At 61.8% G+C, this 27,997-nt stretch overlaps 1 protein-coding gene across 1 annotated transcript; it reads left to right on the top strand.

The window, feature by feature from the left end:
* The first annotated feature begins 737 nt into the window (after positions 1-737).
* Positions 738-27,997, top strand: NEURL1B (neuralized E3 ubiquitin protein ligase 1B). Its single transcript, XM_036013714.1, has 5 exons — positions 738-942; positions 17,310-17,855; positions 20,703-21,422; positions 22,796-22,921; positions 23,211-27,997. The coding sequence occupies exons 1-5, from the start codon at positions 912-914 to the stop codon at positions 23,453-23,455; spliced, it is 1,668 nt and encodes a 555-aa protein (XP_035869607.1). The 5' UTR covers positions 738-911; the 3' UTR covers positions 23,456-27,997.

The following is a 27,997-nucleotide window of genomic DNA, read 5'->3' on the forward strand; positions in this document are numbered from 1 at the left end:
CCCTAGCTCTTCCCGTAGCCCATCAGATGGAGCCATGTGCCCCCAGCTTCTCCCAGAGCCCCTCGGACAAAGTCACCCCATCACTCTTGCTTTATTTTCTTCCTGGCTTTGATCATTGTATTGCATGATCTCCATTGCTGGTTATTTCTGTCTTCACCCCAGCATGCTTTGCCTGTATCCAGAGCGCCCAGCCCAGCGCCAGGCCGTAAGATGGGCTCAGTAAATGAGTGAGTGAATTCATGAATATGGGGGTCCCTCCTCCCAACCTTTGGATTCTGCCTTCATTTACCCTAATTGTAGGTGCGTGATCCCACTCCGCAATCACCTGGCTGGACCGTCTTCCTCAGGCCCTTCAGCATACTGTCCGTAGTGGCCTTCTGCCTGCGTGTATGTCCTGTCTCAGACCTGGCCTAAGGCTAAGACTCGGCCCCTGTGGCCCAGAGCCTGGAAGAGGGCCTGGCACACGCTGAAGGGCTTCCCAAAACGCTGGATTAAATGAGGGAAAGGCCAGCAGGCTGACAAGCCTGGCACGCAGAGGGCATCCGGCTGCGTGGCGTGCCTGCCAGTCCCGGGCGCGGGAACAGCGAGGGCGGGAGTCTCCGCGATTTTGCTCCCGCCACCCGGTGCAAACTTTCAAAAGATGCGGCGGCCGCGGCCCCGCCTCCGCCCCTCCCTGCGCGGTTGGCGGTGGAGGGAGGCGGGGGCGGAGCCCGCGGGCCTAGGCCGGTGGCTCCGCCTCTCCGGCCGCCGCCTCCTCCCTGCCGGCGCCCGCCCCAGCTGCCGCCCGCAGGCTCGCCTGTGCAGCCGCGATGCCCCACGGCCCGACCCCGGCCCGGGTCGCTGGCCCACTGGGTAATTAGCATTCGTGCGCCCTAAGCGCGCTGCCGCCAACGCCGCGCCCCGAAGCAGCGATGGGCAACACCGTGCACAGGACCCTGCCAGGTACGCTGGGGAGCCCTGCCCGGGAGGCGGGCGTTGGGGTTCTCCTCTCCCTGGGGGACCCTCTCGGTGACTTCCGGAGAGCCACCCCTGCTTTGGGGCCCTCAGCGACCAGCGGGCTGGAGTCTACAATGCCTCTCGGACCCTGGATCCGCGTGCGCCCTGCGGCTGGGCTTTGCGCTCCGGGAGGGCGGGTACCGCGTCCTGGTTACCTTGGGGACCCCCGTTCTCGTTCTCCCGGCTTTGCCAAGATGAGCGAAGGGGCCTCTGGAGCGATGCTGTGCGCCCCCTTGCCTTTGTTCCAGCCGGAGGGCGCTGATGAGGAAGCTCGGGGCGCCCCCGGGATGGGGGTGGGGGGACGGTTACTGGAGCGGTCTCCCAAGAGCTTCCGACGGCCAGAGCCGCCCTTGTGTGGATACTGCAGCAGCTGAGAATGGTGGGGGTGGGAGTGTGCTCTCAGGGGTACCCTAGTTTACAGCCGCCCCGCGCCCCGCGGCACAAGCTGCCTCGGTTTGGCCAGGTTCCCACGCGCACCCCGGCTGCGCCCTCCTCTGGTGTCCGCTCAGCTAGGGACTCTAGCCCCTCGGAGTCACCGCTACAGAGCGCATCGCCCCCTAGTTAAAACCACCGCAGAACTGCCGGGGCCGGAGTAAGGGGATTCAAAGGGTGGGAGCTGGGAAGCAGTGGAGGCCTTACTACAATGCACCCGATCATGACGGGAACGGGTCGCCGAGCCGAACGCTCTGTGCCCCGCATTTTGCGTACCCGGACACTTTCCACACCCCGGACTTTGCATACCCTGGCGTCTTTGCAAAGGAGATATGCAAAGGCGCTTCCTGGGAAAGATGTGTATTCCAGTTTTACAAATGAAGAACTTGAGGCTTAGAGGAGGAACAGTGACTCGCCCAAGGTCACACCACGAACGGGGTGGGGGGGGGAAGAGTCCGGGTGAAGACCCCAGTCTGTCCGCCCGCCCTCTTCCCATCTCCCAAGTCCTTCAAATAAGGCTTTATTTGGGCTGAAGGCCGGGCGTTGGTGGCATCCTTTATGCAGAAGGGGACAGATGTGTGCGTTTAAAGTACACAAGCAGCGCTCAGTGGGGAAGCCGGGCAGCCGTGGGTAAATTCACCGAGACGCTTTAGGAGGAGAGGGGGGTGCAGCCCCGTCTCCGCTCCAGCGCTCCCGCAGAGCCCCACCTTGTAAGCCTCTGGGCACCTTCAGGGCCACTCACGCCTCCAAAATCTCAGAGAGGTGAAGTCACCAGCCAGTTAGTGGCAGAGTTGGGATTTGAACCCAGGTCCACATCCCAGGGAGGGTGTCCTCCACCTCCTCCTGACAGGGCTACGGCCCCGTGAGGGAGAACCCACCCACTCGGTCAGGAGGTGCCCAGGGATGTTGGCAAATATGGCAGCATCTCCCAGGCAAAAAGACACCATGTGCAGGCACGGGCCCCTTTTTAGAATTTCTTAATTAAGAAACGCTTACACTGTGCTAGTAAAAAAGCCATTCTGCCACCTGTGGGTCAGGTTTGCGTGGGTGGAAGCGCAGACACCAGGTAAGCTAAATATAGCTGGAAATTTCTGTAGTCTCCATCCCCGTGGGCCTTGGCTCCGGCCCGGACCGCCCTGCGTGGGGAGCCTGGGGCTGGGTTGCGTGCCCCCTGCAGGAGGGGAGGGTGGACAGTTCAGGCCCTCCAACAGGGCAGAAGCTTGCGCCGAGGCTGAGGAAGGGGCCAGAGCTGGAATGTCTGAGCCACGCTAGGTGGCAGCCGCCGAGAATAGGAAAGGCCGTGTACTGTTTTGCGACCTGCCTCAGGTTCCTTTCTCACACGCGCTGCCGTTTTTCACACCTCTGAGCTCAGTCTGTGCTGCTCCCCACACCTGGAATTTTCTTCCTCGTCTAGTCCGACGTTTCAAATCCAACTTAGTTGTCACCTCCTCCAGGAAGCCTTTCCTGACCACCCACCCCTGATGCCCTCTTTTGCTCTGCAACCTAGGTCCCTTCTTAGGTCCCTGCTTGTTCATCTGACTGCAGCCCGTTGGGGCTGCCCACCCCCACCACTCGCCTTGGGGCGGCGTGAGGACAGAGACTAGGATCATCCTGTACCCTCGCCGGTGGCCCAGCCCGGGGCCTGGTGCCAGGCAGGGACTCCAAACCCAGAAACCCGGCGGCGAAGCCCCGTTGCCAGCATCTCGGGCTGAAAGGACCTTGGGCTCCGAGTTGCCCTGCAGAAATCCTTGTGTTCCGTTCCCAGGAGAAGGACGCACGCGTGGGGTTTCTTCCACGGGATGGAAATAGAGAGCTGGCATTTGCGGAGTACCCGGACTCCGTGCCAGGCCCGCTGCATATGTGGCTTCTTTTACACGCCAAGCACGCTTCTCCTTCAGGCTCCTGCACTTGCCGAGCCTCTGCCTGGAACCTTCTTCCCCGGCATGGCTGTCCCCCTTGCCTCCTCCAGGCCTCTGCTCCAGGGCGGGTCCTGCCATCGTCCCTGTCCCCAGTGCTCCCTCTCCCTCCACCCTGCTTCTCGTTTCCCCTTCGCCTGGGTCCCCATGTGCCACACTGTGTGTGTGTGGTTAGCTGTTTAGTGTCTAAAGAGGGAGGATTTTGTCTCTTTCTTTCACTGCTGTATGGTCAGCACCTGGAGCAGCAGCTTGCACATAGTAGGTGCTCAGTAAAGATTTGTTGTGTGAATGAGTGCATTTCGTTCTTGCAACGGCCCTGCCAAGGAGGGATTGCCGTCTCCTCTGACAGATGAGGAGACCACAGCTTGTGTGGCTCATCCGGTTGACAGGACCTGATTGAAGTCCAAGTTTGTTTGGCCCCAAAGTTCTGCGTCCCTCCTCCGCCGTGCAGTACCCTCCCGATCCATGGTTCCGATAACATGTATGGGCACCCCAAAGGCCACCCAGCATGCTACTGTGTACAGTAGGGAGACGCCAAAGAAAGGGAATGTCCTTCATGACCGATAGTGGGGATGCCCCTTGGCAGCCCTGGCAGAGGGCGCCAGCAGTTCAGGTGAGAGCCCTGCGAAAAGAAGCGGGCAGGGCTCCGCGTGGGAGTCGGCACGTGCTAGCCTCCTGCTGTGTGTGCGACTCGTCTCTTTCTAGCTGCCACCCTGCCAGGTACGGTGCCGGCCCCATTTTACAGAGGAAGAGACTGAGGCACAGAGAGGTGGAGACACTTGCCCCAACTCACACAGCCAGGCAGTGGCGGAGCTGGGCTCGGAAGGCCCAGGCCTGTCTTAATTGCTAAGACCACGTGAGCCTTCTCTCTGAACTCCACTGGCCTTCCTCTGGGTGTTGTAAGGAGGGGTGAAAAAGTGTAAACGTGAGAGGCTAGGAGAGGGTGGAATTGCTGGGGGGAAAAGTTTTCCCCCTTTTCCTTTTTCTTTCGTTTCAGACCCTTTCCTCGGCATGCCTCTGGGGCTCGCTGGGGCTCCGGCTGGAGAAGAGGCTGGATTCAAACTACTACCCCTTGGGCTGGTTAATCATTAAGTCGAGCCGTGCGGGGGCAAGCCAACCACCTCTGTAGTGTGGGTTCCCTCGCTGGGCAACCTGGAGCTGTGCAGCGAGGGAGGTGTGCCGGCACTGCCCCGTGCCAGGCGCAGGCTGTGCATTTTAAATGCTCACAACCACCCTCTCGAGGGGGTCTGTCTATCGCCGTTTTCCAGGGAGGCAGGTGGAGGCCCAGAGAGGCAAAGGACAGGGGCGCTCTCTGGAGTCAGGGGGACCCGGTCTTCCTAGTCTAGGTGGACAGCCTGCAAATGCTGTGTCCAGGACAGAAGCACCTGCGCCCGACCCGGCCCCTCGGACGCCGTCCCCGCAGGGTTCCTGGAGAAGGAGAGCGTGGGTCCGGGGCCCGGGGCCCGGGTGGGGCAGGTCTGCTGTTCCCTGGCGGGGAGGGCGATGCTCCGAGGGCCTGAGGGCCACCCTTTGCCCTGGATCTGGACTTTCTTGGCCCTTGGGAGAGCAGGGGCCTTTGTCACTCTCTTACAGCCATCGCAGTGGCTGTGTGGCCGGTGTACCTGGGGTCACTCTCCTCTCTCCACACCTCCCTTCCTCCTCTACCCTGTCACAACTCGAAGCTCAGCTGGGCTTGCCTGCCTTATCCCGCCCGTCTGCCCCCTCCCACCCAGCTGGGCAGGAGGCCCGAGCGGAGCCTCTCGAAGTGATAGGGCTCCCCCCGGCCGCCCTGGAACCCGCAACGCTGTCAACACCTTGTCGGGGCTTGCTGAGTCAGGGTCCCGGGGGACAGCCCGTGAGGATGCTGGGGCGGGAGGGGAGCTAGAAGGGGGAGCGGTCCTGCCTGTCGGGGAAGAAGGAATGGGTCGAACGGGTCTGTCAGTGCGTGGGACAGGTGACAAAGGTGCCCGAGGAGAACCTGGAACCAGCAGGGACAACGTCCGTCCTCTGTGCCTCTTCCTGCTCCCCGCTCTGCTCCCTTCGCTCTCTCTCTCTCCCCTGGCAGGAAAGGAGGAAGCTCTGGGGCCATGGCAGGAGGGGAAGGCTTCCTGGAGGAGGTGGTATCCGAAGTCAAGTTCAATTGGATGTGTGTGCCTCGCCCCTCGAAGGTCATCTTTTTCTGTCTGCCTTTGGGGTCTTCTGTGGTCACCCTAAGGCCACCCTGATCTCCACTTCAGTGCCACATGCCAGGGCTGGGGTGGCCCTGTATTTTCCTGAGCGTGCCCCTTCATTCATTTAGCTGACAGCCGTGGGCACCTGTCGTGTGCCAGGCACAGGAGGGCCAGCCGTGAATGAGACCACCAGCCACAGGCGGTGCTCCTGGAACTGGCCGCCAGTGGGAGGGGAAGAGAATGCTCTAGCACAGCAGGACCGGCAGCTGACTAGGTTGCCGGAGGGCACGGGCGCCACTGCCCTGCACCTCGGAGGGGGCGGGGTCGGTGTCCAATGCCCCAGCAAGGCCTGGCCGCCAGACCAAGTGATCTACCATGGGTCGTGCGCAACCAGCTACTTAAAAAGCTGTGATGCCGTAGACTAGAGTAAAAAGTGAGGAGGGGTTGTGAGGAGGCCACTCGAGGGCCAGCTGCAGCCAGAGGTCAGGTGCCCCGGTCTAGAACGAGGGTTTAGAGTCAGGCCGCCTGGGTTCAAATCTCAGCTCAGCCATTCCGCAGTGAAGTCACTTTGGCCGAGGTACTTCCTGCTGTGCCTCAGTTTCCCCGCTGTGAAATGGGGAGCAGGGGGAGGCTCCCCCGTGGGTGGCGGTGGTGAGAATGAACTGGAATGGGGCAGGCAGTCTTCAGCACAGTGCCCGGGGCGCTGTCCGTCTCCATGGGCAGGAGAGGCCTGCCCCCGGGGGCCTGGACGGGCCTGGCTGACAGGGGCCCTCACTTCCTGCCTTCAAAGCCCCAGTGACCAGGAACCTACGGCCCAGGGCTAGATTGCAGGGGGTGTCCCTTCCATGCGAGCTGACAGCAACCCCCAAGGGATGCTTGAGCTCTTTCCGAGACACCTGATGTCTGATGAGGAGAATCTTCTTGACAGGTTGAATTTTCCGGTTTTTCTTTGTCCACCAGACTTCCAGGCCTGGCTCTGTGCTGGTCCCGGGGTCACCGCCTGGGTGGAGGGACTCAAGGTCTAGTGGGAGAGACTTCAAGGACAGGCAGTTACAGCAGTAACTGGGAGAGGGGCAACCCAGGGTGGTCGTTGAGAGCCTGGGGAATGCAGGAAGGCTTCCTGGAGGAGGTGCTGTCTGGCTGCAACCAGAAAGCAGAGAAGTCAGCCAAGAGAAGGGACCAGGAATGGCTGTTCAAGGCAGAGGTGTGAGATGCGTGACGGCCTGAAGGGAGAGAGAGCACGCCATATGGCGGGAGCCGTGACATTCTGGGGGGTCTCAGTACAAATGGGGGTGGCGTGTGGGGTCAGAGGCCGGGTCAGGGCATGGGGCGGGGTGTCTTGCAGGCCAGCGGCCACAGTCCCTGCCTGGATGACACGCGGCATTCGCCAGCAGGGACGTAGCACTGGCACGGGGCTGGGCCTGGAGGGCCGCTCACCACAGGCCGTGTGATCTTCCCCAGGGGCAAGGAGTCAGCTCTGCCCTCTTTTGGACCAAAGGCTTTCTGGACTTAGAGACACTCTGTGCCGGCTTAAAATAGAAGCCCAGAGGCAGGTGTGCGCTTCGAGTGGGGAGCAGAGGGGAGAAAGGGGGCGGGCCTGGTGCAGCCCTGCAGGTGGGCAGTGCCCGCCAGGCACGGAGGCAAGTGGTCAAACCTCGCACACACCTGCCCCACGCCATACCCTGCGTCTGGGTCGTCCCATCTAAGCCACCGGGACCAGCCTTCCAGAAGTAGCCTCCCATTTCACAGACAAGGAGACTGAGCTCAGGGCGGTAAGGAGAGCTGCCTTGGGTCAGGCGGCCAGGAAGTGGCAGAGCAGAATCTGACCCCAGGCCTGCCGGCTCCGGGCTCCGGGCTCCATGGCCAGGGGGCTCTGCCCCTCCCTCCCTCCCTCCCTCCCTCCCTCCGGAGTCCTGCCCGCCTCAGGCAGTGGGTTCACAGGTGCGCCTTCCCGTCTTCTCTGTCCTGGGAAGGGGAATGGCTTCCACCCACAGCAGCCAGAGTGAAGCTGCCCCACCCCGCCTCACCCCAGGCCCCCCCCTTAATCCGTAGTTCAGAAGGTGGAGGAGGCCCTGGGAATCCCACCCTGGAGAAAGGACGACCCCTTCCTCCTGCCCAGCAAGGGCTCAGCCTTCTGACCCCTCTGCCTGGTGGAAGCTGACCCGAGGCTAGCCACCCACACTCGCCATGGCCAGGTGTCGCACCCGGTGCATCCACACCCATTCCCCCTGAGCGCGGAGGTCCTCCCACCCAGAGCCCCAGGCAGTGCCCACCGGTCAGTCAGCGTGGGCAGCAGGCCGGGGGAGAGCCACTGGCGCCCCGCACGTGCTGCCCACCCCCCACCGCACGCTGTCCTTATCAGCAGAGCTGGTGACGGCACAGGCTGAGCTCCTGGATCCCCGGGTCAGTGTCTCGGCCCTGCCCCCTCGTTAGCCAGATAAGCCGCTGGACCCAGCTCTGGGCTTTGGTTCCCTCTTCTGCAGAGCGGGGACAGTGACGTGGTCTCTGAGGCACGCGCAGGGTCCGGCACAGTGAACGCTCGCACGGGACACCTGCTGGGACTGTGCGTTCACTGGGCGAGCAAGCCCCCCCACCCCTGTGGAGCCCCGGGCCCCGGGGAGACACACACCAGGGAAGCGTGATAAGCGCTGAGCTGTACCGTGCGGCCAGTCTGCGCCGGGCGCTGGTCCCAGCGGGTCCCCGCAAGTAACGCTCGGGATGAGCCCTGTGAGACAGCTTTGATTATTAGTCCCGCAGTGCATTGCCAGAGCAGAGAGAGGGGCACAGAGAGGGAAAGCTGCTTCCCCAGGGCACACAGCTCGGGCAGTCCGCTGGACGGAAGGGGTGCAGGTGCGGGGTGGATGGCGACCAGGTGGGGGCAGGGGTCAGACTGGGGGCATTGCACGTTTGCCCTGGAAGCGTTCACCGTCTTGGGCAGGAATCTGTCAGCTCTTGGAAATCCTGGAGACTGGTTTCTAGTTGTTCACCTACTTTTGTGCGCTGTGTCGCACGCCACCTCTGAGCAGGGCAGGGCAGGGTAGGGCCGGTCTCCGGGCGGCTGTGGGGACCCCGGCGGGCAGTCCCCAAGGTCTGGTGTGTTGATCTCTCACCACCTTTCCAAGCCAGTCGGTTGCTGTTCTGAGATCTTTCTGGACAGCAGAGCGAGGGCCTTGTCATCCCCAGGGGAGTGACAAATCCCCAGCAGCCTGGCCCGGGGACCCCCAGAGCTGAGGGCGGCCTGCCACTCCCGGAGGCCAGCGAGCCGACTTGATGGGGACGGGCACTGGGGACCCAGGGCAGGCGTGACCAGTGTGTGGGCATCCCGTGGAGGCAAATTTCAGCTTAGTCAAAGCAAGAACTTTCTAACTGTGGGGGCTGTCGGGAGGGGAAAGAGGGCAGGGGGCGGGCGCACCCTTGGCCGGGGCCGCACTGGTGTTCAGCCCAGCTGGGGCCAGATGTGGACACTGCAGAGGCAACGTGAGCGTTGGGTGGATCTGGGATGCACTGCCCGGGAAGGTGCCTTTGACCCTGAGGTTCATGAGGAGTGCTGTTCAGTGCTCACCTGCTGGGCACCTGCAGGGCCCTCCACACTCTTGCTTACATAATCCTCATGCCCGCTCTGCGTGCTGGGAGGTTTCAGCCCCACGGTTAGAGATCAAGAGACTCCGGCACAGAAGACAAAGCCACCTGCCCAGGCCTGTTCCCACCCTCCCCCCACCCCCCAGCCTCAGCGACAGGTGTTTCTGTGTGGGGTTTAGGATGCCAGCCATCCTTGGGGGGCAGTCCCAGCTCACCCCCCTCCCTTCTCCTCCCTTCACCCTTATAACCGGACTCAGTGTGGCACAGCCTCACCTCTGGGCATTGCGGGGGGAAAGTTCTTTAGTGAGTAAGCCATTTGGGGGAAATGGCAGGGTGGGGGTGTCTGGCGCTCCCAACTGGCAGAACGCCCATCACTATTAACAAGTGTGTTTTGTTTGCATCCTCAACATCACACATTGTTTGTACCACAATTACATCCCCCGGGCGTGCGTTTTCTTTCCTCTTCCCCCAAGGACGACGGATTTATGAGATGGGTGGAAACACGCAAACTCTGTGTCTCCGGGGCCTGCGCGGCTGGGTAACTGTCCACTGCCGAGGACAGCGGCCCTCCTCTCCGAGGCCCGGGCCGTTCCAGGGCAGGCAATGGGAGCACGGGGTCCCCACGCCCCTGGAGATGGCACGGACCCTCGTCCCTGCACGCAGGCTGCACCCAGGGCTCCGCTCCCGGGCCCAGGGAGGGTGCAGACTCACCACGCCCCACCTCCCGCTCTACGGATGGGGCCTCTGAGGACCAGAGCTGTCTGCGGGGCCGCACGGTGATGCAGAGGGCGTCTCTGGCTGGCATCCCGAGAGAGGCGGCTAGAAAAGGGGCCCTGCTGTGGCGGTGGCAGTGTCAGTCCCGTGTCTCTGCCGTGGGACCCTGGGCAAGTCTCTTCCCCTCTCTGGGCCTCCATCTGTTGCCTCATCTCAGGATGGGGATGGTGACACTTCCTCCCTCCTTGGGGCTGTGATGAGGACTACACGGGTGGCTCCACGAGAAGTCACAGCCCAGCACGAGGCAAGGTCCGTACGTGGCCCCGGAAGGTTAGATATCTGTGCCCCCGACACGGGTGCAGGGTGGGGACTGCTCGGCCCAGGCACCCCTGCCCGGTGGTTGAGTGGTCCCGCCTCTCCAGGCCGGTTACCAAACTGCCTGCTGGCTGGCTGGCCACTCCGCACTCAGGCCCCCTCACTGCACCTCACTTTGCTTTATTGCAGTGGTCCAGACCTGAGTTGCAGGAGGTCCGATGTGTGCCTGTAGGGGGCAAGAGCCCACATGGGCATTGGCTTCGGATCTGAGTTGAATCTGACCCAGCTGGTGACCTGCACGGAGGTCTTGGACCAGCCCCTCCCCCTCATCGGTGCTGAGGGTCCACAGGGCTGCCATCTCTCGGGTCACCAGAGCTTAGGGGATGCGGATGGAGATGCTGGTCAGGCGCCAGAGCTTGCATTTCCAACACATGTCCTTTCCCCACTTAGGTGAGGGGGCCGGGGTCTGCGCAGACTCCCTGCAGGCCTCCTCGACCCACACCCAGGGCTCCCGTGAGCCCTCGGGCATCCAGAGGAAGGCCAGCACGGCGGAGCGGGGGCACAGAAAAGAGGAAGCTGGGTCTGCAGAGAGGGAAGCGCAGGGGAAGAGGCAGGCTTCAGGGTCACTTCTTTTCTCGGCGGTGGGGCTGGGAGCCAGATGTGGCAGGGGCGAAATGGGCGCTAGCTGAGGACCTACTGTGTGCTGGGCGCTGTGCTCCCCTTGTTCCCTGCAGGGGTAACTTCTCCGCCTTGCCCGAGGCAGCCGTGGCCTCTTCTGCCTCACGGTGGGAGCTGGGCTGACATGAGTTCAAATGCCAGCTCCAGCACGTCCAGGCTGTGTGGCCTGGGGCAGCTCCCCTAACGTCTCTGAGCTTCCCTGCCTGCCTTACCAGCAGCGGGTCTGCTGGAGGAGCACAGGAGGGGTGGTGCGTGGGGGCCGGCTGCAGTCTCTGCCTCACCCCCCGGGAGAGCTGCCTCTCAGACCAGGCCCCACGCCCAGTCTTAGGCCTTTTTCAGACCCCGGGACATCAGGCCCTTGGGCTCCATTCCCCTGCCCCCATCCACCCCCCCTCCCCCGTCCACCCCCCTCCCCCTGTAATCAGTCACCCACTTTCCTTTTTTAGACTCTTTGTTTATTGTTCGTCCCAAGTTCCTCCGAACCAAGGCCTCTGAGCAGCTCCAAACAAGCTGATTGACGACATCCCCCAGCCCCCCTGCCCTTCCCTGAGCCCCGGCCAGGGCCCGGCGCGCCCCCTCGCCAGAAGGTGGCTGAAGCTACTTGCACGTTGTCTTGGCTTTTCCCGTGCAGGCAGGGGGTGCGTGAGGGGCCTTGGGGAGGGGTAGGTATAAAAAAGGAAGGACACAGCCTTGGGGACCAAGAGGCGGGACCAGACTCAAACAGGCACCGCCTTCCCGGGCCGGGCAGCCTCTGATGAGAATCCCCGCCTCCCTGGGCCTCAGTTTCCTCGTCTGGAAGCCACCTAGCAGGAGTGGCGATGAGTGCACGGGCTGCATGGGGGGTGCCTGGCACACTTGGGGGGTGCCACAGGGGTGGGCTGGCCGCCCCACGGGGCCCGGGGCCTGGGAAACACTCCCTCCGCCCCAGGAGTGAGAACTGGGATGTTCAAGGGTGCTTTCCCCTGCGCTGCTTTGGACCCTGGAAAGCAGGGCCAGTGGACCTAGTGTTCCAAAAAGTCAGGATGGGGGGTGGGGGGGCGGCCCGCAGGTGCCCCACCCCCGGGGCTGAGGTGAGTGAGCAGCCGGCCTTCTGCTGGGCAGCACCTGGCTGGGGGAGTGGCTGCCCTCCCCGCAAAGAGAAAGAGAAAGCTGGCAGCCTGGGCCCCTTATCAGCAGGCAGGTGCCCGAGCTGCCTGGGGGAGAAAGGCTGGCGGTGGGGGAGGGGGGGGCAGCCGTTGGAAGCAACATTTAAAACCCGGGCTGCTGTTCTCACTCCCACTGTGCCGGGTCATCCTGAAGGGCAGGGGAGAGCGGGAGGGGCAGTTTCTGCAGGGACACCCAGGACTGGGACCTCAGCCTCAGAGAGGCGGATCCTCGAGGGTCCCTTCCCCGCTCCAAACAGTGCAGTGACCCCCAGAGCCGGCCTGAGGACCCCAACCTCCTCTGCATGGCCTCTAAGGTCCTTTGTGACGCAGCCCCTGTACCCCCTCTAGCCTCCCCCCTCCCTCTGCCCTGAATCCCTTGCAGTTCCCCAAGGGCCTTCAGCTGGCCCTCCCCTTGACCTGTGCTGCTCCCTCGGCCTGAAACACACCTTTCCGTCGTTTCCCATCCTCCAGGCCCTTTGTCCTCTGTCTGCACAGTAGCTTCTCTGAGAAGCGTCCCCTTGGCTGGGGGACCACCCTGTGCCGGCATGGTGTCTGTACTGTCCCCCTGCTCTGGGCGGGGGGGGGGGGGGGCGTTGGGGGGTCGGGCAGGGACTGTGTGCAATTCATCAGGACCCGTGTCCCTGCAGCCAGCTAGCACAGGCCCTGGCATGGAGGGATGTTCCGTAGACGCCAGCTGAAGGAGGCAGTGATGTACTCGAGAAAGAATGAGGGCACATTTCCACCCCTACCTCCCACCCTTGGTGGGGCCCCAAGCCTAGGAGCTGGCGCCTCTGAGGATGGAGTTTCCTGGGCCTGTTTATCAGGAGACCTCGGCTGAGGGGCCCAGCAGGGGGTCTGGACAGGCCCGGGAATCCCGGTGCCACTCAGCGCGCTTCGAGGGGGCGCTGGGATGACCTCACCCCCCGGGCACTCGGCACGCCCAGCCCACTTGAGCAAAGAGGGCTGCCGCCCGGGCCTGGAAGGGGACGGCTTTCCTCCCAACAAGCAGTGTTGTGTGACCTCTGGCCTCCCGCCAGGCCTCCTTGTAGCTGGTGACAGGAGTGTCACTGGCTGCACTGAGGTGACCCGATATTGTTTGCAAAGAAACGGGGAGGAGAGCGGGGTGGCGGTTTCCAGCTTGGGCTGGCCCCTCTCCATTCCGGGTGCTGGCGGAGCAGGCCTCTGCAACAGAGAACAAAGTCCATTAAGCTGGCGTCTGTCCCCTGGACGCATGTCGCTGTCCCACTTGGCAGAGGTTGGAGAGCGTCAGTTGCTGTTTTTCTAGCCCACTTTCAAACCCGCCAATGGGAGAGGTGCTCTCTGGTGCCGGCGGAGACTGCAGCCTGGCCCTGCCGGCGGTGGTGGGAAGCCTCACCCAGTGCCAGCCTTGCCTCTTCTCCCTAATGCACACGCCACCACACACACGCGGACATGCCACCACACACATGCACTGTGTGGCTTCATACCGCCTACAGAGTCGGTCTGAACTGTGGACTCTGGCGCATGTGGCTTGAATCCGAGACTTCTCACTTGGGGTCCACGGCCTGCAGGTGGGCGTTAGGTGGGCCCAGGAGGCCCGCGTCAAATGGTGTGCGTGGAGTGTGGGTATGTTTCGGAGAAAGAGCTTTTTTCAAGGCCCGGCCCGGGCCCCTGGGCCCCCGGGCCCCCGGCCTCCAGGGGCTACAGGGCTGCCTTGGAGAAAGGGTGGGTGTGGGGCATCGGCCAGAGCCGGCCCTCCTGCCACTGCCCCAAGTTGCTGTCTCTCAGAGCCTCAGTTTCTTCACCTGGGAAAGGCAGGGGGTGAAGCTGACCGCGTGGGGTGGTCCTGAAGCCCGAACCCCACAAGCGAGGCCCAGGGCTGGTGCGCGGTGATGAGGGCTCCGTCGAAGGCTGGCTGTGCGAGGAGCGTGCGGGCGCCTGCCGGCGCCCCTCCCTCCCTGTGGGGCAGAATCTGCTGGACATCTCAGCTGGGCGCCATCTGCTGAGTGCCAGCCTGCGGGCAGCTGCCATCCCGGCGGCAGGAGGAGCTGGGGCCGTGGCTTTCTGCCGTCACCCTGGCGGCCACCACCATTTCCTCGGGCTCTTCTTAGAGCAAAGGGGAGGCCGGGCTGGGGCGATGAGCGGGCTTTATTCGGCAGGGGGGTCAGGGCGGGGGAGGGGGTACAGTGCACGCTGGAGACACGGCTGGGGAGGCTCCAAAATAGGCCTCCGTCTTCGGACACCAAGGGAGAGAAACCCCAGGGGCTTTCCAGGGGCCCTTCCTGGCCAAGGCTGCCGGCCCTCCACCGGAGAATCGTTTCAGAATGCGTTCACCGAACCCACGAGCAGATATCCCCGGCCCAGGAATAAACCTCTTCTCTAATAAGGGGATTTTAAAAAGTGCCCAAGTGTTTAGTGAACACCTACTATGTGCCACGCACCGAGTGCCTGATGGGCTTTCTTCGTCCTCGGCGATCTCGCCGCGTGCAGGTGGCTCTCACCGGTCTTCTGGGTCTAGTGGGGTGGGGGGGGGGGCCAGAGAAGGGGAGCGGGCTGACCTTCAGGTTCCCCGCCGACATCTCCAAACTAGGATGTTCTCTGGGGGCCCGGGTTTCTGTTCCTTCTAGAAGCCACTTCCTCCGAGCCAAGCTAAAAGCAGATATTCATGTACCAGTTGGAGGTTGCTTATTGTTCTTTCATTTTCGGCATTTTCAATTCGTGTAAATAACACGTCTTCTTAGAGACTTTTTTTTTTCACTCTGGTTTTCTTTAACTCGCATCAGGGCTCTGGGCCTCGGAGTGGGGGAGAAAATCGTGTTTATCCCTCCTTCCCTGAAGGAAGTTGGGTCATATAATCAAGATTAAACAAATATGTAAACTTCGCTGGTTACTTGGCTGCGTGTCATCCTAACATATAGTGGGTTTCGCAAGGAAACTTCCCCTTATAGTAACAGAGCGGCGCTTCTCCCCACCCCAGCGCCCGTTCGGATCACGAGGCCGCCGGGCAGGAGCATCTGCTTAGAATTCCCGAGCCGCTGGGTGTAGAAACTCTCCGATGGAGAGATAAGGTTGGGAAAGCAACAGCCACCACGGGGCAGCTCAAAATAATCATGTAAGGGCGGCTTGTGGTCTCTGGCGCTCGGGAGGGCTTTGATCCATGGTCATATTTAATGTTTCCTGGAGAGTCGGCCAGCGCTGGGGAGCTTGGAGAGACCCTGGCCGGCCGGACACCAGAAGCTGGTGGCTTGGACGGGACACGGCATGCGTGTGTGTGTGTGTGCATGTGCGTGCGTGCGGGCAGAACATCGGCTCTGCAACCCTTGGGCTGCCTTTCCTGAGCGTTTTCACGCATCCCCGCCCTAATGAAATAGCTCTCCCGTGGGCCCTTGCTCCTCTTACCTTCCCTGAGAGGGCCACAGCCCGGCTCTGTGTGCCCACTCCTTGCTGCCTCCCGGCCCCTCCCTGGCAGGCAGTGCTGGCCTGCCCACTGGAAGCCCTCCGTGGCTCCCTGACCCCTACGCTGTGCAAACTGTGCCTCTTGAGCTGGCATTTGGGGCCTTCTTGTCTGGTCCCGGTGCTGTCCATGGCAACCTTGCCCCTTACCCCCCCCCCCCCGAGGCAGTAGCTGCCCAACCTCCCCTAGTACTTGCCCACCCTACAAAGTCCTGCTTCCCCCTCCTGCCCCTCGTGTCCCCTCAGCCTGGGATATTCCCTCCTCCCCTCCCTCGAGACCCGGCTCTGTGGGTGCCACCTTCTGTCCCCAGCCCCTGGTGGAGTCCAGGGCCTCCTCTGGGCCCTGTGGTCACCCCTGCACATGGCTGTTTGGAATGGCAGCAGCACCCAGTGGGCCCCTTATCCGTCTCGGTGGCTGCTGCGTTTCCCGTGAGCGGACTGGATGCTCACTCAACATTTGACAAATGGATGGATGACTCATGTCCCTTAAGTTCCTTTTCTTATGTGAGACCTTGGCTTTATCCCTTGTGTTTTGTCTCCTGTGGGCCAGGGTCTTCTGCTGGGAGAGAGGCCCCTGGGCTTCTCAGCGCGGCCCCCTCCCGCAGTGCCTGGGGCCCTCTCCTGGGCCCGGGGAGGAGGAGCCTTGGAGTACTTGCCCTGTCATTGCCTCTCCCTCTTGCTTTTCTCCCGTCCTCACTCCCAGGAGCCTCAGTATTAACTGACACCCCCCCCAAATATGTGCAGAGCACAGTGACCCCCGGGCCGGGCATGGGAGGAGTGGTCCCTGCAGTGGCCTGTCCTTCCCTGGGGCGCACTCTTCTCCCACGGGTGACACACGCCCCCAGTGTGTGCCAGGGGTGGCCTGTGATTAACGAGCACTTGCCGTGAACACATTGTGAACGAGCAGCAGAGATTCAGGCGGTAATTACCCACCCTCCCCCGCTCCCAGGCTGTGGAGCCCCCCTAGGAACTGCCCCTGGGGCAGAGGAGGGAAGGTGGGAGGGATGAAGCGTTCGTCTCAGTCCCAGGCAACCAGGGTTCAAGGCCAGCAGCAGCCAGATCCTTCAAAAGAGACCATCCCAAGGTTCTCTAGGTCCTCCGGGGCAGAGTTCTCCGGAAACGAACCCTGAAAGGTGTGTGTTCCAGCGGAGCTACCTTGCTTATAAAGAGTGCCTTCACTGTCTGTGGGTGAGGGGGACGGGAGGTCACCGGATTCCAGCGTGGGTCTCCTCGGAACCTCGGTATCAGGGCACTGTTAGTTGCCTGTTAGGCACATACTTTGTGCCAGGAAGCATTCTTTAGAAACTTCACCCACCTGATATTTCAGCAGCTGTGAGTTCAGTGAGGGCCCCATTCCACAGGCAAGGAGACAGGCTGGGGGAGGGCCAGGAAGGGCGGGAGAGCGGGGGCCCCCGGGCCGCACTGGGTCACCTTCCCCTCTATCACCAGGGGGTCCTGAGGCTGCATTCTTTCTGTTCCTTTTTCTGCCTTGCTTTTGAACAAAACGCACGCAGAGAAAAGCAGCCAAAGACCCCTTACTCCTCCCCAAGAGTCCAAGTGGCCTTTGGCCTGACTCTGTAACCCGCAAGTGTCCCTTAGAGGAAGATTTGGAAAGATGCTGTGGGAACAGGAAGTCAGGTGACCCCGGGCCTGTCTGCTGTGGGACAGGCTCACTGGCGCTGGTCCGTCTGGGAGTGAAACAGCCCTGGACAGGACTGCGTGCATGCAGCCTCCACTTGCTCATCTGTGAAGTGGGCACGGGGACTTTGCTGTGGTAGGACTGGGCTGATTGGGGTGGCTGGAACCTTCTCAAGTTTATCAATTACTGGTCTAATTAAGACGGAAGGTGAAACGGAGATGATTATTAAAAGGCGACTAGGGGCCGCACAGTTCCGAGGGGCCCTAACCCTCCTGCCTGTCTCTCCCCGCAGACTCGAGCCCCCCAGCGCGCCTTCTGGCCACCCGGCAGTGCTGCGGGCCCGGCTTCGAGCGGCGCCCTGTCCTGGGCGAAGCCCCGCGCTTCCACGCACAGGCCAAGGGCAAGAACGTGCGGCTGGACGGTCACTCGCGCCGGGCCACGCGGCGCAACAGCTTCTGCAACGGGGTCACGTTCACGCAGCGGCCCATCCGGTTGTACGAGCAGGTGCGGCTGCGCCTGGTGGCCGTGCGCCCGGGCTGGAGCGGTGCGCTGCGCTTCGGCTTCACTGTGCACGACCCGTCGCTCATGAGCCCCCAGGACATCCCCAAGTACGCCTGCCCCGACCTCGTCACGCGGCCCGGCTACTGGGCCAAGGCCCTGCCTGAGAACCTGGCGCTGCGCGACACCGTGCTGGCCTACTGGGTGGACCGCCACGGCCGCGTCTTCTACAGCGTCAACGACGGCGAGCCCGTGCTCTTCCACTGCGGCGTGGCCGTGGGCGGCCCGCTCTGGGCGCTCATCGACGTTTACGGCATCACCGACGAGGTGCAGCTCCTCGGTAGGTCAGGCCGCGGGGTCCCTGCAGCGAGGGGGCGGGGCGCCGCTTCCTCCCGCCCAGGCCACGGCTCTCGGTCCGCCCGGATGTGTATTTCTCGGATGCAACGCTGCGGGCTCACTTCGCTATGCATAGTTATAAGCGACTGACAAATTTAACATTTATTTCTCAGGACACCTGGCCATCCCTGTTACACAGCTGAGAAAACTGGGGCACAGAGAGGTTCAGTGACTTGACTTGGGAAGCCCAGTTGGCCCGGAGTCTGTGGTCTGGCCCGGGCTCCTCCGCTCGCCCCTGCGCTCGGCTGTTGGCTCCTTCACTCGCTGAGGCCTGCATCCGTTCCCCCGCCCCTCCCTCCTCTCCGCTGCCCACGTGCTCCCTTCTGCCCTCATTCACACGTTTGTATTCATTCGCTCCTTCATTCCTTCGCTCACACATCCACTCCCTCCCTCCCTCAGCAATCAGATGTAGGCCCCGGTCCTCGAGTATCCACGGTCAGGCAGTGAGAAATGAGCGCACCTCTAGGTGGCGCGAGGGCCATGGGGGGCGGGGGCGGGGGCGGGGCAGGAGGCAGACTGGTGCGGGGGCGGAGGCGGCGGTGACTAAGGCTGCTTCCTGGTGGTGAGAACCGGGGCGGGTGGAAGTGGGCCGCCCTGACCGAGAGGGAGACACACAGATTTTTGCAGATGGAGTGGCACGTCTGGGGTGTGCTTCAGAATAATAACGCAGGAGGGAGAGGTGGCGGAGGTGCCGGTGCAACAAGACTGGTCATGAATGGGTCATTGTGAACCTGGGTGGTCAGTGTTCATTGTACTCGCTGGAGAGGTCAGCTTTTCAGAAACTACAGAAAAAAAAATTTGATCAAAGACCAGGAGGACAACCAGACAGGTCTGCGAGCCGGTCGGAACTCGGACGGCCGCTCTGCAGCCTCCGCCCTGTAGGGGGTGGTAGGAGTGTGGGGTACCATACCAGACGCTCACCAGGGCTGGGCCAGGCTTTCTGAGAACGCATGTCCGTGATCATGGCTTCCTTTTATATTGGGCAAACTAAAGAGGAAGAAGTATTTTATTCCATGATATCAGTTACGGAATGGACTATAGAATGGTAACATTTAGCAAAATCCGAGCTCCAGGGATTTGGTTTTACAGTTTGAGGAACAGGTTTTCTTGCTGTGTTTACTTAGAGCTAATAAGAATATTTTTATCACTTAAAAAAAAACTTTATAATACTTTAATGACTTTCTTTCTTTCCGATGGGATGGACCTTATCCATCCAATAAACTACATGATAACGAGGGCTGTTTGCCAAGTACAGGGCAGAGCCCCGAGAATGCTCTGCTGAGCAGACCGGCCCACACTCCACCCTCCAGGACTCACGTTCCGGCCAGGGAGACAAGCAGTCATTGCTCTACCAAAGTCTAAGGGCCTCTACGACCTGAAGGATAAATACTGTTAATTTGCCTTTTTACTTCACTGTAACAGGTAGTCTCAAGAACATGTTCTCATATCGCTAAAAATGATGCAAAAGTATTTTCACGGTTGTGGCTTCTAAGAAACTCTCCCTTAGGGACCTGGTTGGTGTGGCTCAGTGAATTGAGCACTGGCCTGAGAACCGAAGGGTTGCAGGTTCAATTCCCAGTCAGGGCACATGCCTGGGTTGCGGGCCAGGTACCTGGTAGGAGGCGTGCAAGAGGCAACCACACATTGATGTTTCTCTCTCTCTCTTTCTTCCTCCCATCCCCTCTCTCTAAAAATAAATAAATAAAATCTTAAAAAAAAAAGAGCCCTGGCTGGCTTAGTTCAGTGGATTGAGTGTAGGCTGTGAACCAGGCATTGCAGGTTCGATTCCCAATCAGGGCACATGCCTGGGTTGCAGGCCACGGCCCCCAGCAACTGCACATTGGTGTTTCTCTCTCTCTCTCTCTCTGTCTCTCCTTCCTTCCCTCTCTAAAAATAAATAAATGAAATCTTAAAAAAAAAGAAAATGCTTCTAAAAACAGAAAGAAAGAAACTCCCCCTTAGTTTCTTGTTTTCAGAGGAAGTCCACCCCTTACAGGAACCTTCTGTGTTCAGGTTTGAGCACGACCCAGGTGCTGCACTCCGGGCTGCCACTGTTCAGAGTCAGCCTGTGTGGGAGAGCCGGCTCTCTGGAGCCAGGAGCCACCACACAGCCGCGGTTCTTGGCCTGGCTTTGCCACTTAGCGGCCGCGTGACCGTGGTCCCAGTCTTGGACCCCTCTGTGCCTCAACGCCCTTCTTTGCTCCATGGCGAGAAATAACAGGGCACACCTCGCGGGCTGTGTGAGCACGAAAGGAGAGAACTCCTGAAAGGAGCTTCAGATAGCACCTGTCACTGCATAAAGGCCGCAGATACAGGGCAAAAAGCGGGGCCTTCTTTTTCCTGGAGCTTATGTTCCAGCTGGGAAAACAGACCACAAAGAGTTTTCAAGTGCCCTTTCAACCTTTAGAAGTATGGGAACCTCTGAGGGAGGAGAGGAGGAAGAAAGACAGGAGGGAAGGCAGGAGGGAGAAAAAAGGAGGGGAGAAAAGGTGGAGGGGGGAGAAAAAAAGTGAAAGAGAAAAGGGATGAAGAGAAGGAAGGGAGGGAGGGAGGGCCTTAGCTGCCCACTCCAAAGGTAAGAATGTGTCAAAGAAACTGAGGGTCCTGCTGAATCCAATTCTGTACAACCCTGATTCTTAAATCAATTCACAAACAAACCAGAGAAAGAACGGATCGGGGAGGGTGGTGAGGACGGAGCCTGCTGACAGGCAGCCGGGCAGGGGGCTCAGGGGGCAGGTGCTCCGGTGGCTGGGCCCACGTCCTCACCTGGCCTTCCTCTGTCCCCGCACAGAGAGCGCCTTCGCCGACACACTGCCGCCCGCGCGCCTCAGCCAGGCCCGCTTCAGCGCCTGCCCGCCGCCCGGCAGCCTGGACGCCGCCAACTTCGACAACAACGAGCTGGAGAACAACCAAGTGGTGGCCAAGCTGGGCCACCTGGCACTGGCCCGCGCGCCGGGCCCTCCACCCGTCGACAACGTGGTCTCCGCCATCCCGTGCGGGCCCCGCGAGCGCCCGCGCCCCGCGTCGTCGCCGGCGCTGCTCGAGGCCGACCTGCGCTTCCACGTGATGCGCGGGCCCGACGTGTGCCTGTCCACTGACCGCAAGGTGGCCTGCGCGCCGCGACCCGACGGCGGCCGCACGCTCGTCTTCTCCGAGCGCCCCCTGCGGCCCGGGGAGAGCCTCTTCGTGGAGGTGGGCCGTCCGGGGCTGCAGGCGCCCAGCGCGCTGGCCTTCGGCATCACATCCTGCGACCCAGGCGGGCTCCGGCCCACCGAGCTGCCTGCCGACCCCGACTCGCTGCTCGACCGCAAGGAATACTGGGTGGTGGCGCGCGCCGGACCAGTGCCCAGCGGCGGCGACTCGCTCAGCTTCACGCTGCGGCCCGGTGGCGACGTGCACCTGGGCGTCAACGGGCGCCCACGAGGCCGCCTGATGTGCGTGGACACCACGCAGGCGCTCTGGGCCTTCTTCGCCGTGCGCGGGGGTGCCGCCGGCCAGCTGCGCCTCCTCGGTGAGTGCCCGGACCGCGCCACTGCTGGAGCCGCCGCTGAAGCCCAGCCAGCGGTTCCCACACGAGAGCGTGCCTCGGAACCGCCCACCCCCACCTAGAGTCTCCAGGAGGGCGGGTCCCGAGATGAGGTCTTTCCCACGCGTGCTCTGGGGCGCCCAGGGTGCACCCTTTGTCCACACCCCCTAAGTACCCGCCACTGTCAGGGCCTGGCAGGCTTTATGCAGTCCGTAAGTGGCCAGTGCAGTCTTTACCCCCGTTGCTGTGACGGGGGTGGGGGGTTTATTATTTCTTTAGTGTGTAATGCATACGAAGTGTAGGAGAGAAAGGAGATACAGCTACACTTAACAGAGAAAATGAGAACAACCTCATCCATGGAAAATGGCCCGGAGGCCTGAGCCACCCTATTTTGAGGGGACTCTAGCCTTCATTCGTGCCCTGGGCAGACACTCAGCACCCGCCAGCTGCGGGCCAGGAGGGGCTGGTCAGAGGGCAGGGCACAGGCGCCACCCAGGGTGCTGCTCACCCGGCGGAGGGGGGTGGGGTCAGGGAAGGTTCCCAGAGGGCGTGGCTCCATTTTCATGGTCCAAGAAGGTTAGAGTCCAAATGACAACAGAGATGACGAGCATGTCACATGTAACCTCATCCAACTTGCCCTCCTGCGGAGGGCGTGAACCCATCTGCTGCCCCATCTACTGAGAAGCAAACTGAAGCACAGAGGGATTTAACCCCTGTCCCAGTCCTGTCGTCGGTCAGCCGTGGAGACGCCGGGCCAGTCTGAGCCTGCGTTTCCTTCTGTGTAGAAGGGGAGCAGTTACCTGCCTCCCAGGGGCGTGAGGATGAAACAGTGAGGTGGGCACAGTGCTCATAGCAGGTGCTCCCACCCACAGCGAGTTTAATAGGTAGTGACCATAAGGACGGCGACTGTGGTTTCATCGAGATGTCGACAGGGTGCCATTAGGAGTGGGTCCCTCTTTCCACCTGGAAGTTCACGGTCCCCTGTGTTGGCCTCGCTCGGGCAGGCCCCGCAGTGCCAGGCTAAGCCCCCAGCAGAATGAGCCCTTTCCCGAGAGCTGGAGGGACGGTCACGGGCAGCGCTTGCTGGCCTTCCCAGAACTGCCACTGAGACCAAGGGATGGGAGTTCCTATTGGCCCGGCCCGGCCCGTGTGAGTGAAACAAACCCCGGTGCCGTGGCCCCGGAGATAAAGGGGGATGGCGGCTGGGCAGGCAAGTGACAGGTGTCCAGCACACCTGTAGGAGTCCCTCAGACCCCGTGGGGTAGCTCTCACCCTCCGTGAGGCAGCCCAGGGGGCTCGGGTGCAGAGCCGGGGACCCGCAGAGCAGCGCCCACCTGACAGGGTCTCCTTGGTCCCAGGCACCCTGCAATCCGGCCCTGCGATCCCGTCCCCGTCGGGGTCCCTCAGCGGCTCCCAGGACGACAGCGACTCCGACATGGCCTTCAGCGTCAACCAGTCCTCCTCAGCATCCGAGTCGTCCCTGGGTAAGGAAATCGAGACCCTGGAGTGGGGGCAGGGGCCGGCCGGGCTGCGTTCGGCTGGAGGGAGGAGACACATACAGCACCCCAAAGGGTGACCTTGGTGCTTGATGCTCGGGGGGAACCGGGTAGGAAAAGGGGTAAACCCCAGAGGAAAACCCAGCCTCGGTGCCTCCCAATTGTCCCCCCCCCCCCATGGGCTCCGCCATTGAAGCCTCGCCTTCATGGGGCGGCCCCCGCCGAACCCACCCGCGAGCCCCCTGACTCAGGCCCGGCCCGGTGTTCCTCCCTGCAGTGACAGCCCCCAGCTCCCCGCTGAGCCCCCCGGTCTCCCCCGTGTTCCCCGCCCCGGAGCCGGCGGGCAGCAAGAACGGCGAGTGCACGGTGTGCTTCGACGGCGAGGTGGACACGGTCATCTACACGTGCGGACACATGTGCCTGTGCCACGGCTGCGGCCTGCGGCTCAGGCGGCAGGCGCGGGCCTGCTGCCCCATCTGCCGGCGGCCCATCAAGGACGTCATTAAGATCTACCGGCCATAGCCGGGCCCGCGGATGGGCCTCGGCCGGAGCAAGGTCACCTTACTGAAGCCCCTCGGGGCCCGGCAACCACCACGGCCACAAGGGAGTCCAGGGGCAGCGGTCATCTCGTCTGTCACTCCCCGGTGTTGGGCAAGAGGCGTGACAGCCATGGAGACGGGGCCCTGGGGGTCTGAGGCCGGGCGAGGGTTGCTTCCGGCTCCAAAGTGCTTTGCCCCCAAAATGCCACCCCAAGAGCAAGCTCAGGAACTGCCTGGCAGACCACCCACCTCTCTGGTGACCCCTCGGCTGGGGAACAGTGTCCTCCGCGCAACGCTTTTTGCTGGGGGCGGGTTGAGTTGTGCGTGGTGCTGTCGTGTGTGTCTGAGGAGGGGGAGGGGAGGGAGGGCGACCGAGGAGGGAGAGGGCATGTGTGCGGGAAGGAGAGAGAGGGTGCGTAGGTGTGTTGACCCAGGATCCTGGCTCCGGGAGTTTATGGGACACGAAGGAGTGTGGGTCCGGAGGCCGGCCGTCCCCGGGCCTAGAGGTGGCTCCCTTTCTGGGGCTGTGACGTCAGCTGGTCTCGCCCGGATGCAGCCCACCCCCGGACGGACGGAACGCCCTCGGACGGTATGGAAAGGGACACTGAGATTTTCCCAGAGGAGGAAAACGTAGCTCACTGTTTACGGCTCCAGAGCAGCACCTCCTCGGGGGTTAGGTGGGCGGAGAACATAAGAGAACAATTTGCTTCTTCAGTTTCTAACTGCGGCCTGGAGAGGCGGTTTGATGGGTGCTGCAGCCATCGGGGAGCTCCGGGCAGGGCCGCCCCCAGAAGCCTTTTCGCCCCTCACCCCCACCCCCTGGCAGCCTAATAATAAGCACACGGCACTTGACTCTGTCCCTAGATGCTTTGGGTCCGCACCGGCCCCCCATGTCCAAGGAGGAGAGCAACAGGTTATCTTTTCCTGGGGCGGGGGAGGGAAGGGAGGGAAAGAAACCCAGAGGCGGGGTCTCACCTGGAGCTGGAGAGGCCACTGCAGGGCACAGCCAGCTCCCCACACCTCCTGTTGTAACCCCGGGCCTGCGGGTATCACCAGGGCAGCCTGCTGGCAGAGTAGGAGGGACCAGGGCTTTGCAACGGTCTTCGTTCTTAGCTTGTCCTCGCCTGCTGATTGCTAAGGTGTTCATTGTCCTTGGGATGTTAACTAGTAACTGAGATATTAACTGAGAATCCTGGCCTTGGGCCTGTCCCCCTACCCAGGGCTATTTGCTGGGCCCCTGGCCCTGCCCTTGCCGCCTCCTCCCTTCTGGTCCCCCATTCTGGGCCACACGCCTCTGCCCTGCCCTGGGCTGGGCCTTCGGGCAAGTCCCCGGGACCCCTCTGTTTCTCCGTCCCCAGTCTGACCAAGAGGCAGCCTGGCACCTGCCCACTCCGCAGATCTTGGGAGGACCAGCACAATGTTCCGAGGGGCCTGAGACGCCTTGCAAAGAGCAGGTATTGTTTTTATTACAATTCCTCACCTGTCATTCATCTGCCGAGGGAGGCAGCGGAAGGAGAGCGTTCAGAGCTCAGGCCTTCCCCTTCGCTGGGTGTCCGGAGGCTCAGAGCCCCGCTGGGCCACGCCCCCGTCAGGCCCCTTGAGGCCGGTGCCCTGGTAACCATGCTGCAGCCTGCTTCTCTGCCCAGGAGTGGTCACAGTGTTCTGATCCCAACCTCGGAGATCCTGCTCTGTCCCCTGCACGAACCCCTGGTAGGTCCTTTTCCCCCAGGGAATTTGGGAAACACCCCCCCCCCCCATTGTAATTGTGCAGCAGAATCCTTGGGGGAGCTGCCAAGATAAGAGTTTGAGAATCCAGGCAGCGCTCGGGGCCCCGCTGAACCTGGTCACTGGGAGCCTTCCGGAGCCTCCTACCACCCCTGTGTGCTGGCTGTGGGCGCAGGCCCGGTGTGGGAAGGCTTGTGGCCCCCAGGCCCCCCGGGACGGCAGTTCTCCAGGCGGCAGGCCCCCTGACCAGCCAGGGCCACAGTCCCGAGCTCCGGGGGTCTCGGTGGCCTGGAGAGCCAGCTCCCGTAGTATCCTGCCACTTGCCCTTCCTGACCCCTCCCCGATGTGGGTTCCAGCCAGAGTCACGTACAGACACCACCCGGAAACCAGCGGCACAGGGTCTGGGCCCAGGGTGGGTCCGGCGGTGCCCCTGGCAACCTGTCACCTGGGTGAAAGGAGCGAGTGGCCTGCCTGACTTGCTCTGCAGTTGCTATAAATAGCTTCCTGCCTCCAAGAGGAATGAAGGGCGTGTTTCTCTCCTAAAAAGCAGACCTCTCCTGATGCTCTGAACTGATTTCTTCAGCGCTCCCTCCCGAGGAGCTAGCTGCTCGCTGTGCTCTCGGGCTTTGTCTTGAGACGGGGGCAGAAGGAAGGACAGGGACCCTCTGGTTTCTCCCGCGTCTCAGCGCCGAGAGGGAGGTGCCGAGACACGGCAACCCCGGGAACCAGGGCCCGTTCCCGACAGCAGCCAGTGTGAGCCACAGCATCTTACGTGCCTCTAAGGGAAAACGCTGCCATCGGTAGCTGTGAGGTGCCTCAGCTGCGCAGCGCATCCCGGTCAGAGCTCCTGGAAGGTGGGAGAATCCTTGTTACTTAGAACCAATGAACACTGGGATTGTCCCCACTTGGCAGGTAGGAAAGCTGAGGCCCCGGGAGTGATGTGGAATCCCAGAGCAGGGCGTGCAGGCAGGGCTGGGACGCACACCCAGCGGTGGACGGTGCTGAATCCCCTCTCCAGTGCTTGGCCCGGGGTCCAGGAGGGTGGGGCTGCCTGAGTTTTCTTCCTGGAAACTCACCTGAGCGACCCCTGGATAGTCTGGGCCAGTGCGCCTGGGTGCAGCGTCCCAGCCCCGGGCTGTGGCCCCCGGGCTACCCACACTTCAGAAGGACAAGTGTCCTTCCTTTTAGGCTCCTCTGTCTGTCCTTCACCTTCTCCACACTAAGCGGAGCTGTGCGGGAGTTTGGGTCCAACCCCGGGGCCTCCACCTGTTCCCCCGGGGCATCCGTGCGGGGCAGCTTTGGGGACGGCCAAAGGCCTTGTCCCAACACCTTCCTGGGCCTCCTGACCTCCAGGAGTGCGTCGGGGGAGACCAGGGGATGCCCCTGTGTTGTGGCCTCGGCCGGCTCTTTTTGAATTGCCAGAGACACTAGGCTGTTTCTGAGTCAAAAGAAGTTTCTTTATCTGGTCCACCCCCAGACCTGGGGGTCTTCTGGGACTCAGCTCTCTGGGGCCACCGCTCCCCAAAAACTGCAGCATCGCCTCCCCAGCCGTTCATCACCCACGGGTGGGTGTGGTCCGTGTCTGGGCACAGGGCTGGGGACCAGGGCTGAAGAAAAGGCCCCCGGGAGCTCCCACTGCAGAGCAGGAGATGCACCGGCTTCTTGAGTTTGATTGCTCCCTCCCGTATCCGCTCCTGCGCTTGCCCGTAATAGGTACTCATGAAAGTTTTGCCGATAAGTGAGCAGTCAGGTCACGAGTGTTTGGGGCGTGGATAAGACACGTGTACATGCACACAGAGTCATTCGACAGACCTCTGCCGAATGCCTGCGAGGGGTGGGACGCTCGGGGGACAGAGCTGAGGGGACAGAGCCGGAGGTCTGAGGCCAGAGGCGCAGGCATTGAGGGGGGATGAGACGTGTGGGGCAGATGTCACTGGGGCTTCTTTGGCCTTGCTGGTCCCTCGGGGTCTGTCTGGGCGAGTGCCCGACAGCTGCTCTCCGGACCCACAGCCTCCTGCCAGCGGCCTCCTCTGCATTAGGAATGCTGGGCACCTCGATGTTGGCGAGCCTGCTGCCAGATGGCCTGGGGCAGACCCCCCAAGTCCCCACCCGGGGGACGACCACCCTCAGGTCCTGCCAGGGACACGTGAGGAGACGGCTGCCTGCTCCCCTCAGGCCTTGGGACTGGTCTCTGGAGGACCCTGGTTGTTCGTGCAACGTCTCGGAGACCCGGAGGCGGGACCCTCCCACGAGACCCCCTCTCTGCCCCCTTTCTGGCAGAGGGGCCGAGGCTCAGGAACGCGGGGCCTCCCGGTATTTCATTTTCTCGCTGTCTTTTCCAAGTCCCTAATGCAGTGACTTGTACGACAATCTGTCTGTGCCTTATGAAAGTGTCTGTGCACTTTTTATCCTTTTTAAAAGCAACTTTCAAAAGTGGGCAGGGGACTGGCGTGCATTGTGGTGTTTTAGAAACCCGTGGTAGCCACTGAAATCCCTCCGCACCGCGTTTCCGGCGGCGGAGCGGTGAAGCGTCCCCTTCCCCGCAACCCCACGGCCCGTGTGCAGATCTTTTTAAAAAACTGTCTCCTGCTCTTCTTGTCCATACTTTTCTGATTCAATACTGTGACCTCTCCAATACGGTCTGACCTTTGGGGAACTGTAATCAAGGTGTTAAAACTTGGGGCAAAGTGGGTTGGGAAGGGTTTGCACTGGTTCCTGTGTGTTGTGCTTTTTTTCTGTGTTGTGTGTTTGGATTTTTGTCCGTTTTTATCTGTTTTATATTAACAGAAGTTTCCTGTTT

Source organism: Phyllostomus discolor, chromosome 13 (genome assembly GCF_004126475.2).
Source record: "Phyllostomus discolor isolate MPI-MPIP mPhyDis1 chromosome 13, mPhyDis1.pri.v3, whole genome shotgun sequence".
Lineage (NCBI taxonomy): Eukaryota > Metazoa > Chordata > Mammalia > Chiroptera > Phyllostomidae > Phyllostomus > Phyllostomus discolor.

Excerpts from the sequence above, each read along its gene's own strand:
- NEURL1B (XM_036013714.1), top strand. The coding sequence starts at position 912 with ATGGGCAACACCGTGCACAGGACCCTGCCAG. Across the intron at positions 943-17,309 it reads CGTGCACAGGACCCTGCCAG|ACTCGAGCCCCCCAGCGCGC; the intron begins GTACGCTGGGGA and ends CTCTCCCCGCAG. Across the intron at positions 21,423-22,795 it reads CGGCCAGCTGCGCCTCCTCG|GCACCCTGCAATCCGGCCCT; the intron begins GTGAGTGCCCGG and ends CCTTGGTCCCAG.